A 16,268-nucleotide genomic window follows, 5' to 3' on the forward strand; every position below is an offset into this window, starting at 1 on the left:
GTGGCACGAGCGCGAACACCGGCGCTGAACATGATGCTTGCCAATTGTTCATTTGTTTCCCCGTTGGTTCTTTTTTATTTTCCTCGCGTTTTTTTATTTTGCATTTAATTTTTATCGACACTTGGGTGGCAGAAGAAAGGACGACCAAGCTCTCTCTCTCTCTCTCTCTCTCTCTTTTTCTGAGGGTGCGGCAGCTAATTTAATTCCGACCAATCAAAATGTGCAATCGAAGCCAAAATTGGATCGCTTTCAGGCTGCTGCAAGGTTTTTCGGGCGCATCGTTCGGTTCGGAAGCGGCGGTCCCGGACCCACCGGACCCGGATTGTGGGGACCGATTTATTCAAGAATAAATCATGATTGGATTAGCGCAGCTATTCAGTGCCCGAGTGCCGTTACCGCTGGTGCCGGTGCTGGTGCTGCTGTTCCGGCTGATTGATTCTTGTTTTTTTGCGTTCCGGAGGCCCCCTTTTTTTGCGCTCCTTCTTCTATTCCGCCTTCACATCGGTCGGTTTTGGAAGCTTAGATGCATCAGTTTTGGGATTGAGCGAGACAGTGATGAGGGTAAGTTTTGATTGACCCCTCGGCATTGAACGATCTCGCGCGCGGTGTCTGGTTTATGACCTCTGACGCTTGACACACGTCAAGCTCATGCTCATGCTCATGCTGGTGCAATGCAACGAAAGCATAAACAATGACACAGATTGCTGATGTGGTGTGTTGCACCGCAAACTGGTTTGCGGGTACCAACCGGCATCAGAGTGACATCCATCGAGGGGAATCACGTGAAACGCGCGAGAATGTCGTATATCAACGGTGTTGTGTGCGCGATACAGAAACTAGCAGACAGCTTGAACGGGAACTGTCATCCAGGCGGATGAGGAATGATGTCCCCGGGTCTACAGTGCGTTTCAGCTTCAATTCTCTCTTTCAACTCTCAACTCTTTCATCGCTCTTTATTTGTAAAAAAAGAATACATTGTTTATGTGGTGTTTTGGAAATTTGAAATCGAGAAAAAATGTTTTCCTAAATGAAGGAACACTCATGCTTGTTAAGTTATTAGTTATGGAAAACAATATTTCATGTTTCTCTTTTTAATTGTTTCTCTTAATAATTTAATAGAATTCATTCATGCATAGAAATGGAATTCTGCTAAATTTTTTATTCCGTATTTCCATATTCTTTTATGTGATTGTGTGCAGACCTTTGTTTCATCATGATAAGTGCATATCACATTCTAAACAAATGACAATTCTAAGTATCTAGTATTAGAAATAAACCTTAGCAAATTATTGGATGAAAAAGAGCCGTGCCCTGCCAGATTTTCTAGTAGAATTGCTGTACTTACTTGGTCTAAGACTAAACAAATAAAAGTATTAATATTATCTGGAGCAGTTGATGCGCATAGTTTGAAATTCATATGGCAGAATAGAAAAAGATTTTCACCCAAGTTTGTACCGATGCTCTTCGATAGAATTGAACTGTGAGATGAGATAAAAAGAACATTCAACAATTTAGGTTAATAATATAGATCTCACAGGTCGATAAAATTTATTAATAAAGTTTAATAGTTCAATAGTCAATGCTTCTGCCAACATATTTATAGATAGAGGAGACAAATTTAGAGATAGCTTTGATATGATAGTTAAAAACTGTTCAAGGTCATACTGAATTTCTGACTAATGTAAGTGTCATACACGAGGAAAAATATAAAAAAGTGTATCCAAAATCCATTTTTTTCTGTTTGTGAATAACATTACAAGAAAACCATTGGTTGCTAAAACATCTTTAAACATCCATTCATTTCTGTAGATTTATGGCGATTTACATTTAAAAACCCCTTAGTGAGACTCTCATTACGAACCGCACTGTGCGATAAAATTGAGTTTTCTATTTTGTTAGCCATCTACCCTGGAGGTCGTACCGCGGGGCAGCAGTGTATCCATCTGCTCCCACTCGAATAAAAAACCCTCGATTCCCCAACAGCCATTCAGTTTGCTGTTACTAACCTGTTCCAAAAAGGGATAAAAAAATGCTGACTATTCAATGGTAGGATTTGCGGAATACACTCCAGCGTTTGCAGGACAAGTTCGTGTTTGTTTCACTTTTAATTGGATTCCTATGCTTCCGGTTGATGTTCGTGTATTTCATAATCCACAAAACAGATCCCTTATCCTCGGCACACATCCGCCGAAAGGCTCAAAGTGATTTCGAATCGCGCCAGTTGAAGGCTGACCCGGGGTAGACGAATTCTTGATGCACTCCTCGCTAAACTTTAAGTGAAAACAAGGCCCGTTTCTCCATTTTTTAAGCTTCTCGTTTTTCAATCGTTGGTGTCCGAAACACAGAGAGAGAGAGAGCCCGGGCCAGTAGTGTTCCCGGGGGCTGCAAATTAGTTGTCAACATATTTTGGCTTCTACGCTGTTCTCTGCGCAAGCACACCAGCAATCTCGTCCTCGTAAGTTCTTCTTATGACCCTCGGATCGCCGCTCATCTTGCACGCCGAAGTTTGTTTATCTTCAACTTGGGATTTCGTGCACCAGTGGTAGCATTATCCACGGGTAGACGGAGACCACTAGCTAGTGGATGCGATACCCCGAGACACGGTTCCTTTTTGCAACGGAACACACCGGTTGGTCCGGCGGTGGTACACAATCGAAGAGCACTTAGAAGGAGAAGGTTTCAAGAAGCAAATGCCGTGGCTCCAGTGTGCTGGCGCGTTTAATCTTCGAAACTTGCCCCGGTGCTGTCCGTTGATGTTTTTTTTTCTGTTCCCCGAGGCTCCTCACATTCCGATCGAAAGAACAAATGCCGCGTTTCTTTTCGGTTTCTTTTCCGTTTTTTTTTGCTACGTCCCACTCGTGCTGTCCACTGATGCGCTGCTGGTTGGTGCCTACAATGTCGAATAGTTTTTCCCTGGAAATCACACCAGCTTGAGCACTGCGCTTGGGGTGGAGCTGTGCGTACGAAATCCACCAATTTCCCCCGCGGGAAAGATACTCGAGACGTTGGACACCACACGGTTGTGTTCGTGTTGCGTTTTGGATTTCAGATTACGAAATGAGGGCAAAAACAAAACTGTACGGAATTCGTGCGATTGGTCGAGTGGAGCTTTTCGTCTTTGACTCCTTCTGTGGCTGTGTCCAACGATCCACGGATTTTTCATTATCATAAAAGCAGTTCTGGCCCTCGAAAATGTTGTGTCCAAAGTTCGTGGCTCGAGGGCTCAAGCAGCGTAAGCAAGCAAGCTAGCTCTCTTCAGGCGAGAAGAAAAAGAGACCAAGCGTCGAGGAGACATAAAGTCTGGCTCCGGATCGCTTTATGATGGTGTGGTGGCCACGATGTTCGCGTGGTAGCGGAGCAGAGCTGATGGGAATGTGCAAACAGAAGCGCAACGACCACTCCCAACAAATATTAAGTGCCTAACCACCACCGGGGGCTCTCTAGTGGTCGCTTCTTCTAGCCGCGAGGCCAGAAAGCACTCCGTTGCTATGGCCGCGCCCCCTTCGAGGAGGTCACCTCAAACCATAATCGGTGCAATATGGCCAAGCTCTGCCCGAAGCTCAAGCCAACCGAAAGAGATTTATAATCGCTTAGTGTTTTAGGATCTTTTGCCGGGGGGGAGGGTCCTTGTGAGGCTTCACCAGATATTTTTGGCTTCTGGCACACAAATCCGGCAAAACGAGACCTCGCCGTGTGTCTTGAAGGTGGCTTAGCACGGGGGAATCGACAGTCAATGCTTACCATTCCACTTATAACATCTCTTACCCGGCATGCCAGTACATGACCTCCCCAAAAACGCAACATTTTCGTGAATAATTCCCCCATTGGCGACGAAGACCAGCTCCTAAGCTTAAGCTCCTCCTCAGTGCCGCTGTCGCCGTCTTGGCTTTGCGGATCGTTTCTCTTCCGATATCAGGCGCTCGATGACATTTGCTATCGAAAGGTTTGTCGTGATAAATTTATGGGCACCCCATCTAGCACAAAGCATCCCCCCCAAAAAAGGGGGCAGAGACCCTCAGGGGCAGCTAGCGGACGCCATTGTGCAAACGAATTGTGCAAAGACACACCCCAGACGTCGACTTTTCGGTCCCCGTCGAGCACACTCTCTGAAGAAGACACAGAGCCAGGGCCGAGGACCTTCTCGTTAGCTGATTTTCATCCTTCATTTCAAGCAAATCATCTGCAACCGTCGTCTGTGGCTGCCATCCGTCTGTCTGTCTGTCTGTTGGGTCCTCCGTTGTCAGTGTCTTTGTCTTCTCCGAAAAGACGTTCCATGCTAACGCGCAGCACGTTGGTCTCCAGTGCAGATGATATTCTTAAAATTGTGCAATTTACGGGAAATAATTTCTTTCGCCTTAATTCCCACTCGCCTTTGCCCTTCGGCCCCCTTTCCAGCAGCATGTTAAGCAGCGCTGCTTGTGCTGGATCTAGTATTTTGTAATGGCTTCATCCAGCCGATTTATCTGGAAGCTAATGCCATGCTGCGGTACCGTCTCTCTAGGCCCTGTGCTCTGTGGTGCCAAAAATTAACAAAAGCACCAGAGTCAAGCCATGGATAAAATATCAAATTAAGAATCAAGCGCCACAACGCCGGGAGCGACGTTTGCGTTGTCATTGTCGGGTAAAATGGGCAAGGGCACTCCAGGTCTTCCTCACACTCTCTTTATCTGTCGGTAGATTTCATTTCTTATTTCGCATCATCACGCCAAGTGTTTACTGATTTCATTAGACAAGGCGCGAGGAACCGTGGCAGCACCATCACCATACACGGAATGTACAAAGTACTGGCGCCTCCATCAACACTTGATTACCTTTTTGGCTGTGGCCGAGCTGCTCCATATTCCCGCTGGTGCTGGTGTTTCTATGCATATCGTACGTTAACATGCCACTCTTATGGGCCTATGGCTTCACCGTGCATATAGCCTTGGGCATCATTATTTAAGTTTGATTTAGTGGAAAGCTCAAGCATCATTTCCTCGTCGGCGGCCCACAAGGGGATGGGGAAACTTTGTGGTGCCATTGTTTCGTTTTTGGTTCAATTAAGCAAATGCGCATAATTGATGCCCATGCTGGTCCGAGGCTTTGGCCCGAGGCTTTGGCCCGAGGATTGTGGACGTCGAAAGCCCCCGTTAAGACCCCAGGATCTTGGTCCGGTGTGTAATTTCCGAAGGGATTCCGAGCCACGTATCGAACGGAACTCGCGCAGCGGGCATCGGTATCGTAATTTTGTACCTAGCGGCACAGACGGCCACCGTGCGATTGGAAAGGTCGATTGATATTCAAATATTGAAATTTATTCATAGCCTGTAACGAACTGTGGCCGCGTGCGCCCGTGATACGACAACCGCGAGCGGCGACCGCAAGGATGCATGATTTTACTATTATAATGGGAGAGGGGGGGGGGGGGGAGTGGAGAGAGGATGAGTGTTTTGTTTGTAGCACCGGTGGCCCTGAGGTTTAGTTTAAGATTCGCTCGGCAAAATGGTTGTCCCCCACCTTAAGAGCTTGCAGAGAGAGAGAGAGAGGGTGCGCTGCGACAATCAGACGATGGTTAAGTCCTTACGGTTGCTGGCACTATGGGAAAGGTTAACCTTTACGGTGGTACCGTCTAGCCATCCGTCGTTACCATTGGATACGTCTGAATGGCATCCAGTGATGGTGTGCCTTTGGCGCGTTCTCAGCAACCGAAAGGTCTGCGCTCTCGTTGTGACGCTGGTGGCTTCATTGTTTCATCGATAAGGGCGCGCAGCTGCTAGGAATTATGTCCTTTTTATCACACATGATTGTTCGCATCGCATGTCACCGAATTTCTCAGATATCGTTGAGCGCTTTAACCACGCGAGACGCAACCACGCACACGGAGGTGCTTATCAGTCGTTTCGGCTTCCATTCACGACGTTGTCACCATCGTGAAAATGGGAAACCATCCAGGTTTAGCATCCAATCAACCTGCCCTGCTCCCCAGCAAGATCTTTTCTGTCGATTCGTTGAATATTGGTTTAGGAATTCATGCAAGATATTCCATTCCGAACAGCCAATCCTTTAGCTGACATTCCAATGGACTGGGTGCGGGGTCACCTCGCATCTCACCCACTGGAGCAGCCCACTGGATGACATCGGACCATCGGTCGGGGGAGCATATTTGCCCAAAAGATTTATCGATCGACGTACGCCTGATTCTCGCCCGCTCGCTGCTTTCGATAGCTCTAAGGCCATGGAAAGCACCATAAATCCTCCCTCCAATCTCTCTCTCTCTCGCGCGAGATCGTGAAATTCAATTTTGGAGCTTCCGCGTACCAGCACCGACCCCCCGAGAACAGATTAGAACCCCCTCCCCTTGGCCCACAACACACATTCGTTCGCTCGCTCGTTCGCTCGCTCAGGTGACTTTTTGATCTTCACACAAAGTGTTGTTGTGTCCAGCAGCGCCGAAAGTGTGTTCGAAAGCCCTTTCGCCCCCTATTTTTGAAGGCTAAGCATCACTCACTAATGATAAGCGACAGCGAGACACAGACAGTGGGTTGCCTTTGCTATCAGGCTAGCTGGTTCATCAAACATTGAGGAACAACTTTTCGGTGAAACAATTTCCTTTGCCAAAAATATCATCAAAGGGTGCTACGGAGCGGAGCGGCGGAGACAGTGGCCGTGGGATTCGAATTCCATTTCCACGTGACGACAACCGGGGGAGGGCGAAATAAGAAAACATACTTATCTCGCCAAACTTCTTCGCCTGCGCGTCGTTAGCGTCCTCTGTGCGTAGGGTTGGGAATTTTTCCCCAAATTGAGCCCCAAAAACGGCGTACGCGTGTGTGTTTGGACAAGACAAATCTGACACGCGGTCGAACCGCAACACAACGGAACGCAAGGCTTTGGATGCGGTGCGGCTAAAGCCTGTGCTAGAAAGAATGGCTCATATCTCAGTCAAAGAAATAATATAAAACATGCCCAAAAATTTGTTTTTATTTTAGATTTTTGATTGCCTTCGAGGGATAATATTGATACAAATTACTGATTAGTTTGTGCTATGATTTTTTAAGCTTTTTTCTTTGAGATCACCCAATTTTTGTTTTGCACAGTACTACAGGTCTCTATTTTGGCTGGTTTGTATACACTTCTGATACATTTTCTTGAGTTTCCCTTTAATAGTTTTTCAACATAAATCGATGGACTATTTGGCGTACTGATAGTTTTTCCTACGAAATTGATTTTTATGAAATCGAAAAACTAACGGTATATCTGCTGTAACGACTGCTACCTTAATCATGTTAAATTTTTTGGTGGTAAAATTGGTGGACAATTGAAGGACAAAATCCTTCGCTGTAGACACCCTTCTTGCCTCTATTTTGAGATCCCATGACGAATCATCATCTTACGGGCAAATTTATCTGCTTAAATGAATTAAATTCTTCCTACAGTATTCCCTGTATGGTTGGAAAAGTCAATATTTGATTCCTGATATTTTACAAAATGCATTTTAACGTATGTTACTTCAACACTTTTTCGTACTGCTACCTTGCATGGATTCGGGCAATCAAGCGTTGATTTGCTGAATGATCGCTAACTTTCCCACAAAAATATTCGTCCAACTGCGATATCATCCGTCGTGAGTTTTTTGGCCAAGAACTTAGAGCTTAGAGTTTCCAGGGTTTTTTTTAACTGTTCTGCTAGGTTTAGAATCATAGAATCGGGCATATGTTGCAATCCTTCGCCTGTTTTTTACCCTATTCAACGTAAAAGTCTCCCAGTAATATTTGAATATAGTGTTTTAGTTGTGTTTAAAAATTTCAAAACATTTGCGTGTTTTTGTTCTGTCAAATAAGATTTTCATACCAAATGTGCAATTTCTTTTTCGGCATTCGCGTGAAGTGGTTCGATTTTGACCAAAAATATCACTAATTAAACAAGCTTGTAGCAATACAAGTCCTCGATATCTCTACAGGGAACAGTGCAATAACTGAAAATAATCAGCCAGAATCTAACTGGTACAGGCTTTTCGTAGACCAAACCGGCGACACCGCCGACGGAAGCGCGCGTGTATGTTAAACATTAGGCCGGCCGGTAAACACAGTTTCGTCCACTTTTGCAAAAATAAATCTCGTTCGTTTTTGATTATGTATGGGCACCCTAGCTTGGGACCAAGGCGGGGCGTGAAAGTTTTGTCCAAAAATTCTAATTTTAAAGTTGATAGAAATGCCACACCATATTTCCGCTGCGGTTTCTTTCTGTTCATGAAAACCCTACCCTCTTCGCTTTGATGGTGCTGACACGGTGGAATGGATTGGTTTGAGTTGTTAAATAGTCGAGTGAATAATTGGCATTCTTTCAAGTCCACGACCACACCGCACTTTGTTTGTGCCGCCGTTTGTTTGCATTTCATCGACATCGACCACCGGGGTTCGATGTGTGTTTTGTGTTAGGGCTGCTCGAAAACTTTTATCAACATTAACTGGCTGAACTGACAACGAGAATGGCATGGATTGGCTCCGGCGAAGCAGCATACGTGTCTGGTATCTTTCAGATAAACATTCTTGGCTTTGGCGGTTCCTTATCGCTGGTCACGTGGCAGCGAATCAAAGCAGCGTATCGCACCACGGCGTCTACTACCCGGTTGATTGATTACCTAACCAGAACCGCACCGTGTCACACTGCTGTTGGCCACGTACGCTCGCCGGATTTGTTATCGAAGCAGATTTATGAACCAGCTCCTCTCTGTCTCTGTTGGTAGAGTGAATCAAATGTGATGTTTTTTTTCGAGTTGAAATTGATTGACAATCGGCCGGGCCTCTTCCTGCCTGGCATGCCCCCATTCCTTGGCTCAAAATTTGGTGTTTGAGAATTCCTGAATGAAATCGATTGTAGTTTTGGCTGTTGTTTCGCCTTGGCGGTGCTGATCAAAGATCGGTAGCCACTATCAATAAGGTTAGTTGGTTCCAAGTAAATACCAATCAATGGTCATATCGTGTAAACATGTTTAAAAACCTTGTTTGACTTGACGGTGACCCATTCGATAAGATAACATTTATTGGGCCCAATTGTAAGGCGATTTCTTTAAACCTCTTTTTATGCATACGAATGAGAGGTTGTTCGTTGATTTCATTTGCACTATTTCGTTAAAAAAAAAACAGCAACCGGCTTGGGAAAGCTTTTCTCTATACTTATCACATGTCTGGTGCAATCAGCGCCCAAGCTCCTTATGGTCAATCCTGGGTATAAGAATGTCTGAGCTAGAATTAAAGAAAGAATGTTTTCTTTTACGATGATTCGCTTCGTACCATCGCCGACGGCTTGATCTTGATAGCGACCTGGTTTTCGGGGGTTTTTGGGGAAATATGTTTTCACACAGAAAGCTTACCATTTCGGGGAGGGTTCGGTTCTACCATCGAACGTGTGAGAGGGCTCATGATGCCACTGTGAGCACCGTGTCCGTGCCCGTTTTATTGGTCTCACACTACGACGATGGTGCAATATGGAAGGCAAACGCACCTAAAACAAGGATCGGAGTGCGAAAGCGCAAGGATATCGTTCTCGAGGGGTTGATGCCGCCAACCTTCGACTTCTTCTTTAGGGGCTGTCGCTGGTCACTGGCTGTCTTTATGCTTTTGTGATGGTGTGCTGGTACTGTTGGTGGAGCTGTAGGGAATCGTGACTGGTTTTAATCATGATTACGCCGATATTAGTGACCGTAATTTGTTTTATGTTTGCCTTTCACAATGCAACACCACACGTCAGCGTAGCGTCCTGTAGCGTGCGAAGGACGCTAGTAAGGGGTGTATGGGAGCTCACATGGAAATCATTCCTAGCGACATGCAATCGACAGGAACACAGTACGGCACGTGTACTACGGTGGCAGGTGTAATGCTCCAGGGATTTGAACACGGGATGTAGCAATATCACCTCCTTTTTGGTGCTTCTCGAAAGGCGTTGATATCAACCACGAACCATGGTTTTTCTATTGAATTGAGGATGAATTCAACATTACAACGCGCGAGCGAATATTGTGTCAATCCGAATTGAAGAGTCCTTTTTTTCGACTGGCACTGTGTCTGGTGCTACGAAGCTGCCTAGCCTTTCAATGAGATGGTCTGGTGCTGCTTCTTGTGGAAGAAAATACGCCTCAAATCCTTCCAGATAATCCGGCAGCCGGTTATTGTTACGGTTTCGTTTTAGTTTGTCCAGCAAATGGTTTTTTTCTTTTGGCCAATAGCCAACATCTCTCGAGGTCACGAGAATCTTGATTCTTGCTGCTGCTGCTGCTAATCCGCCTTTTGTCGGTAAAACAATTGGTAACAAACAGAGAGATAGAGAGAGTGACAAAAAAGCGTAAGCTTAGCTTGCTCTATATTACCCAATAAGCAGTAAACTTATTTTGTCTTAACCCGTATCATTCCCTGATGTTGTTTATATCAAGAGATTCATAAAGATTCCCGCATTTGCTGTCGATATATTGGATATCGTGTCAGTTCTATTCTTAGAATGATGTTTAGAGTTTTCAAAAAGGATCTTGCCTTCATCCGTGACAGTGTTTCGTCGTGTCCTTTCTCTCAAGGATCACGATCAACACACTGCCGTGACCAGGATTCGAACCTGGGTTACTACGGCCACAACGTAGGGTCCTAACCACTAGACGATCACGGCTGCTGAAGGGTGATGTTGGTTGCAGTTTTCCGATCGAGCCAGTTACGCTCAAAGCCAACAAAGCTCCAGCGATCCAGAGCCAAGAGCTGTCCGCCCAGAGGCCGACTTGGTGAGCGACGGCAGCAGTGAAAGGAACGTTCAGTTTCGTTCAGTTGCTTATTCGGCATTTTCGTGGGCTCAACTCGAACTCGAACTCGCAAACAACAATCGCTACTCGTGGTGCTTACAAGCAAAGTACAAATGGAAGCATCATTGCAACGAATAGCGCAGATATGTCTGTATGTCATGTCATTTCTTTCTTGTCATAAAATGCTGCATCAATGATTCGTTTGCTATCTTCTAAGCTTCATCCTGCTGTCTTGCCCTAAAATGGTGTCGTATTTCAAGAAGAACGAACCTCAAGAAGCAAATCCAGGCGATAGACAACAAGGCGTCCTATCAGTTTGCTTGCAAATGGCCTCCCTCCCTCACCGCAAGCAACGGGGTGGTATCGGTGGTGTGGTTAAACCATTTTTACGCCATCACTGCGCCACCCATTAAAGGAAGCAAAACAGTATCGAGCCCACGAACGGGCGTGGGACGTGTCTTGCATGGTGTCCCGGGAAGGAGAACTCCAACCGTGCTCCGGAAGAGCAGTGAGCAGTTTCGTCCGGAAGCTTCGCTTGCCCCACGATATCGCGACTGGGGAGCTGAGATCAACGGCGATGTTTCAGTGTGGCGTTACTACTGTGGTGAGCTCTCAAAGTCGTCGCCTAAGTGAAACGAGCTGGAAGGATTTCATAATTCGTACGTGCAAAGGATCGGAATGCGGATAAAAGCATCGACGGGACGGATGCGCAACTGAACGGAAGAATGTCTTTCTCATGTGTGTACCACCGTCGCACCGTCAAAGGTTCTAGGAATGTATTGTTGCAAATGCTACTTCATTCAGCACCGTTTTGCCACCAAACGTCATGCAGTGAGATATGTTGCATATCTAATGAACATCTCGGATTGAGGGGCGAAGATATGTTTTCGTTAAAAAAAGTAAATTGGTGAGAAATATCACTCACAATCTGAAACGATTCGTTTGCACAATGCCGGAAAGCAAACACATCGTTTAGCAGTAGTCTTCATGATATGCTGCTAGAGAGCTTTTTATTATGCTTGAATATATTTTCGGTCTCCGATTTTGTAGTTTGTATGGATAGAAATAGGTAGACTATATTGGGCATTCCATTGTAGAACTTTGATACTTTTTCTGATACAAATTTATCGCAAGAAACTTTAGTATGGACTACAAATAAACGCATAAACATTCATAGAGAATTGTGCTTTAAGCAAAGTTGTAGTTACACAGTTATAGCTTACTATAAAAAAACATAAAGTGGTGTATCATTTCCCAATGGAGTAGGCCACAAAAACTTATCATTCCTCATAGCCGAATGACGTTTATAAATCAAAAAAACTATTCTGCAAAACTTTGCCCACTTTTTCCAGTGCGCGCTGCTTTTGTGATACTACTCCTGTCCGCAGATTGGAACTAGAAAGAAACTTTTGTCATAGAAAAAAATGACGGAGATTGATTTCAAAGCTCAAACCGTTAAACCCACCTTTGCTTCGCTTCTGCAACCAGTTTCCGGTAGTTGCGCTACGATAATGCAATCTTGAGTGGATAGTAAAGACGAACTCCGGCGTTTTTTTTATCTCCGTTTGTCCATTCACCAGATCCATTCTTTTCTGCACTCCCACGAATTGCACGTTGACGGCGCGCTGTCAGGGAGATTGATAGCTGATAGATGTTTACGAACGTGTCCCCGTACAGCCTAAGGATTATGCGACATCCGACCATCACTATTATGGCACGTGCGATGACGACAACAGTAAAAACTAGTCTCGCCATTGTTGTAGGCCGTTGATGGTAGGAGCCGGCCCCAAGGATTACCAAGATGAATGTACTTTCAACGATATGCGATGCAAAAGAAGATTACCAGCCGAGGAGCCGTGCCTCTGCCGTGTGTTCTGCCGTGGCCAATCTGGTGGAAAAGCCGCCGCCTTACGCCTTGGCACAGGACTTTTTAAGAATCGCCTGCGGCATCATTTATATTCACACAGTTTTCTTGTGAGTCGCCGTGAAAATGACCGAAAAACAAAACCAAATGTTTGACGCGGTTTTTCCCTCATATTTCATTCAGTATAAGGTCGGTGCTGTGGTGCTGCGCAGCGTTGTTCCTGTAGGCTCGAACCGATATGATTGTGTTGTGCCGGTTGTTTATCATTTTTAACGGCTTTTGGAAGGCAATTTCATGGATTTTGGTGCTTATTCTGTAACTTTCGATTACGATGGCCTCAGGCGTTCGATGATTCATGCGAATTTCGAAACGTTTCGAAAACAATAAACAATTCAAAATGACAGTTTGAAGTCAAAAAACTGTTAATTAACTTGTTTTTTTCGGTATAAAAACGACTTAACCTTTGTAATAATAGTATACGATTAGCAGAAAGAAATTATTGATGCACAATCAGGACGCTATAACTGTTTTTCAGATGCTCGATGCTCGATGTAAACAGAACGCCAGCTGTCGACCACAAAAATGCACTCGACATGCAGGCGATCGTGAACACCAAATGAACACAAAATGAACCAAATGAATCGAACGCCTGAGGCCATCGTAATCGAAAGTTACAGAATAAGCACCTTTATGTTATTTATGTTTATTCGTCACAAAAGCGTCTCGGTGTACCGTCGTAACACAATGGTTCTCTGTCACGGGCGAGCAAATGCGCGCGTCTCAGGCGTCAGCCTTAAGCAGGATTTCAATTTGAGATCATAAAACCCCCCACCGCCATGGGGGGATTTTATCGGCTGTTTGTGCGACAAATACACAGCAGGGCATAATGGAGGAAGTGAGTTTTGTGTAATTGGAATGGTGGTGTTGTTGTATCCTTAAAGCCAGATTCCAATTTGCAGTAACACGATCTAAAACACGAGCCGCTCTCTCTCTTGTTTGTAGATGGATGTTTTAATAATTTTTTTCTTTTGCAAAAAACAACTCGAAAAACAAAATGCAAATAGTGTAAAATGGTGCTGCAACAGCTGTATTACTACCTTCACTCTGGTTTCAATCCATGCTTGTGGCTTCCAATTCTCGACCGAAAAATGCAAAACCGCATTTTCGCTGAACTGCTGCTACGGACAGACACATTCATCGCAATGCGACCACCACTCCAATTCCATTCGCCCGCATTCCGGCTGGGGTGGGGTGTTTGGAGCTTTATTTTTGGTTCACTTTCACCGATGGGGCGGTGGGCACCACGATTGGCCGTGCTCCAGAGTCCAGATGGTGCTGCAAAACGGCACAAAATTCAATTCCAACGCAAGGTCTGTAACAGCGAGCGTCTGGAGCCGTGATCGTCTAGTGGTTAGGACCCTACGTTGTGGCCGTAGTAACCCAGGTTCGAATCCTGGTCACGGCAGTGTTATCAGGCACTGTCACGGAAGACGTCGCCTCTGGGATGTTTTTTCTCCATTTTTTCCAAGTGCATTAGTACATTTGGCTCTTGAAAAAGTTCTGCCATTGACTCTATGTCGATAAGAAGTATCAGATGACTCCGGCTGCTCACTGCACAAGTTGTAACAGCAGCAAATACCGGTGGAAAGCAGTACGATAATGTTCTCTCATATTTCCTGGCACTGAGCCATAACCGATAAACAGTAGTAATCATGGTGTAACTTCGCGAAAACTTGGCGGAATCCGGAATGAAACGAAAGAGAGAATCTGCAACCCCACCGTAGACGGATTGATGGCGGTATTGAGATGTTTGGCAGGTCTCAGAGGAACAATTTTGTAGTGATTGATTAACCAACTCGTACATCTTTCCCAAGTTTTGCCCATCAGTTTTGTTGTGGATGATGGTAAAGTGGTCAGTAATAAATGCTCCAAGGTAATCGCTAGCCATTCACTTGTCTCCAATTCGTCCTTGATGTACTTTTTCGGAAGCTAATGAATTAGACGCTAAATGAGAAAAGTTAGGCACACAATTACAAAACTGGTTAGTGAAAGTTAAACACACTCTTAATTATGAGCATTCTTTAGATACTTGAAAAGGAAAGCCAAGTTTTGTAATTTCGTGTTTCCTTTTCCGGCAAAACTCCGGAATGAAAGCATTGATTAAGGTCTTTCAAGCACGCACCTCGATATGTTTGGATCGATAAGCCGCCCCGTACCTTGGCCTTCTCTGCTGTTCACTCCGAATTCTATAAAATATGAACCTTTTGGGGTTCTAGTAATATTTCCGCCCCGAAATGGTACCATGGACCACCTTCCGCATGCGAGAGGTGGATGTGATTACCACTGTTACAACGCGGAAACGGTTCGATAGACTGGCTCGTTGATTAATCATTAAGTTCCTTTCTCGGCACGCACCACCGCCATCCGTTCGGGTCTCATCTAACTCAGTTTGACCCCAAAGCTCAACAGTCGGTTTCTGAGTCGCAGTCGGAGGTCGGAACACGTGGAAAGAAGTGGCGCGTGTCGCAGGTGAGCGATGGCATTCGTTAAAGCATAATTAGGTGCTCCTCGTACCTAGAAACATTCAATGGGCAACGAAGCATATCGATTGAGTTGAGTAATTATGATAAATAACTTAACATTTACAGGAAAGTTCTAGGCGAAACGAGGAGGCACGCCGTCTGGAGGGCGCGTTTGTTAGTAGGTCATTTGCTTTCACTCAAAACATGAGACTGAAGTTAATCGAAGGGCAACGGGTTTTTAAAGCTGTAGTTGTTACGATTGAATCTTCTTACAGTCTACAGCAACGAGCGATTCTACCAAAAAACCAAGCTGAATCACTTCAACAGAAAACAGTTGTTGGCCAAAATTAATGATCTCGTTAGTACGTTGTGTGGTCGAAGGAGAAGCAACGTCTTACGTTGATGAAACAATCTCTCATCTCATGCTCTGTGGCTAATGCAGAAGAAGCATCCCGAGTTATTTACAGATTGCACATTGCCTCCGGTGCATTGAGCTAGTTGCAGACTAGGTGATCCAAGACATCAAGTCCGACGCCATTACGTGCTTTCAACGGAGGAGAACTCGAGAGAATTATTCACTCTGCCAACGGTATTCTCTGGTGGCCAATGATTGTGTGAATTCGCTTGTCGTATTCTAAACTTTGCTTCTTTGATGCGACCCAACCTGGGAAGCAGCAGCAGTAGTGTAGCGCTGCATCATGTTTTGCCCAAAGATCGGACGAACCGTTAACACCGTTTTTGCTTGGGCTAAGGAACGCGCTTGAAAGGTTGATGGGGCTGATAAGACAGAAAACTAATTACTCTCACCCTGAAAGTAGGATGCCGCGTTGAAAGCTGTCGTGTTATCTGTTGTTTTACTTTCCAGTCCCTTAAGAAGGGATCAAACGCTTAAGAGAAGAATGCTTTTTGCGCTCTGTTCTGTACTTATATTAATTATTCTGTAAATATTCTCTCTTTCTCTTTTTTTGCAGAATGTTTCGATTCGGGGCTCGAGCAGGCTGTACTGTACCGTGTCAGCGGCAACGAGCGGATACAGCAATAATCGTGGCAACAGTTACCGAAGCAGCAAAAGAAATAGCTTCATTCGCAGTGCGATAGGCCATCACGAATATAGCACCGC

General features: G+C 45.1%; 1 protein-coding gene and 2 non-coding genes across 7 annotated transcripts in view; 2 read left to right on the forward strand and 1 right to left on the reverse strand.

Annotated features, from left to right (window-relative positions):
• Nucleotides 1-16,268, forward strand: part of LOC126578935 (calcium uniporter protein, mitochondrial) — a 100,048-nt gene that overhangs the window by 8,354 nt on the left and 75,426 nt on the right. For all 5 annotated transcript variants that reach the window (XM_050242017.1, XM_050242018.1, XM_050242015.1 and 2 more), the window contains exon 3: nt 16,120-16,268. This exon is cut by the window's right edge and continues 53 nt beyond it. In XM_050242017.1, the coding sequence (XP_050097974.1) occupies nt 16,120-16,268 (149 nt within the window). The remainder of the gene's footprint in view (nt 1-16,119) is intronic.
• Nucleotides 10,564-10,635, reverse strand: Trnah-gug (transfer RNA histidin (anticodon GUG)). Its single transcript has one exon. It is a non-coding gene; the product is annotated as a tRNA-His (tRNA).
• Trnah-gug (transfer RNA histidin (anticodon GUG)) lies at nt 14,020-14,091 on the forward strand. The gene has a single exon. It is a non-coding gene; the product is annotated as a tRNA-His (tRNA).

This window comes from Anopheles aquasalis, chromosome 3 (assembly GCF_943734665.1).
Source record: "Anopheles aquasalis chromosome 3, idAnoAquaMG_Q_19, whole genome shotgun sequence".
Taxonomy (NCBI): Eukaryota; Metazoa; Arthropoda; class Insecta; order Diptera; family Culicidae; genus Anopheles; species Anopheles aquasalis.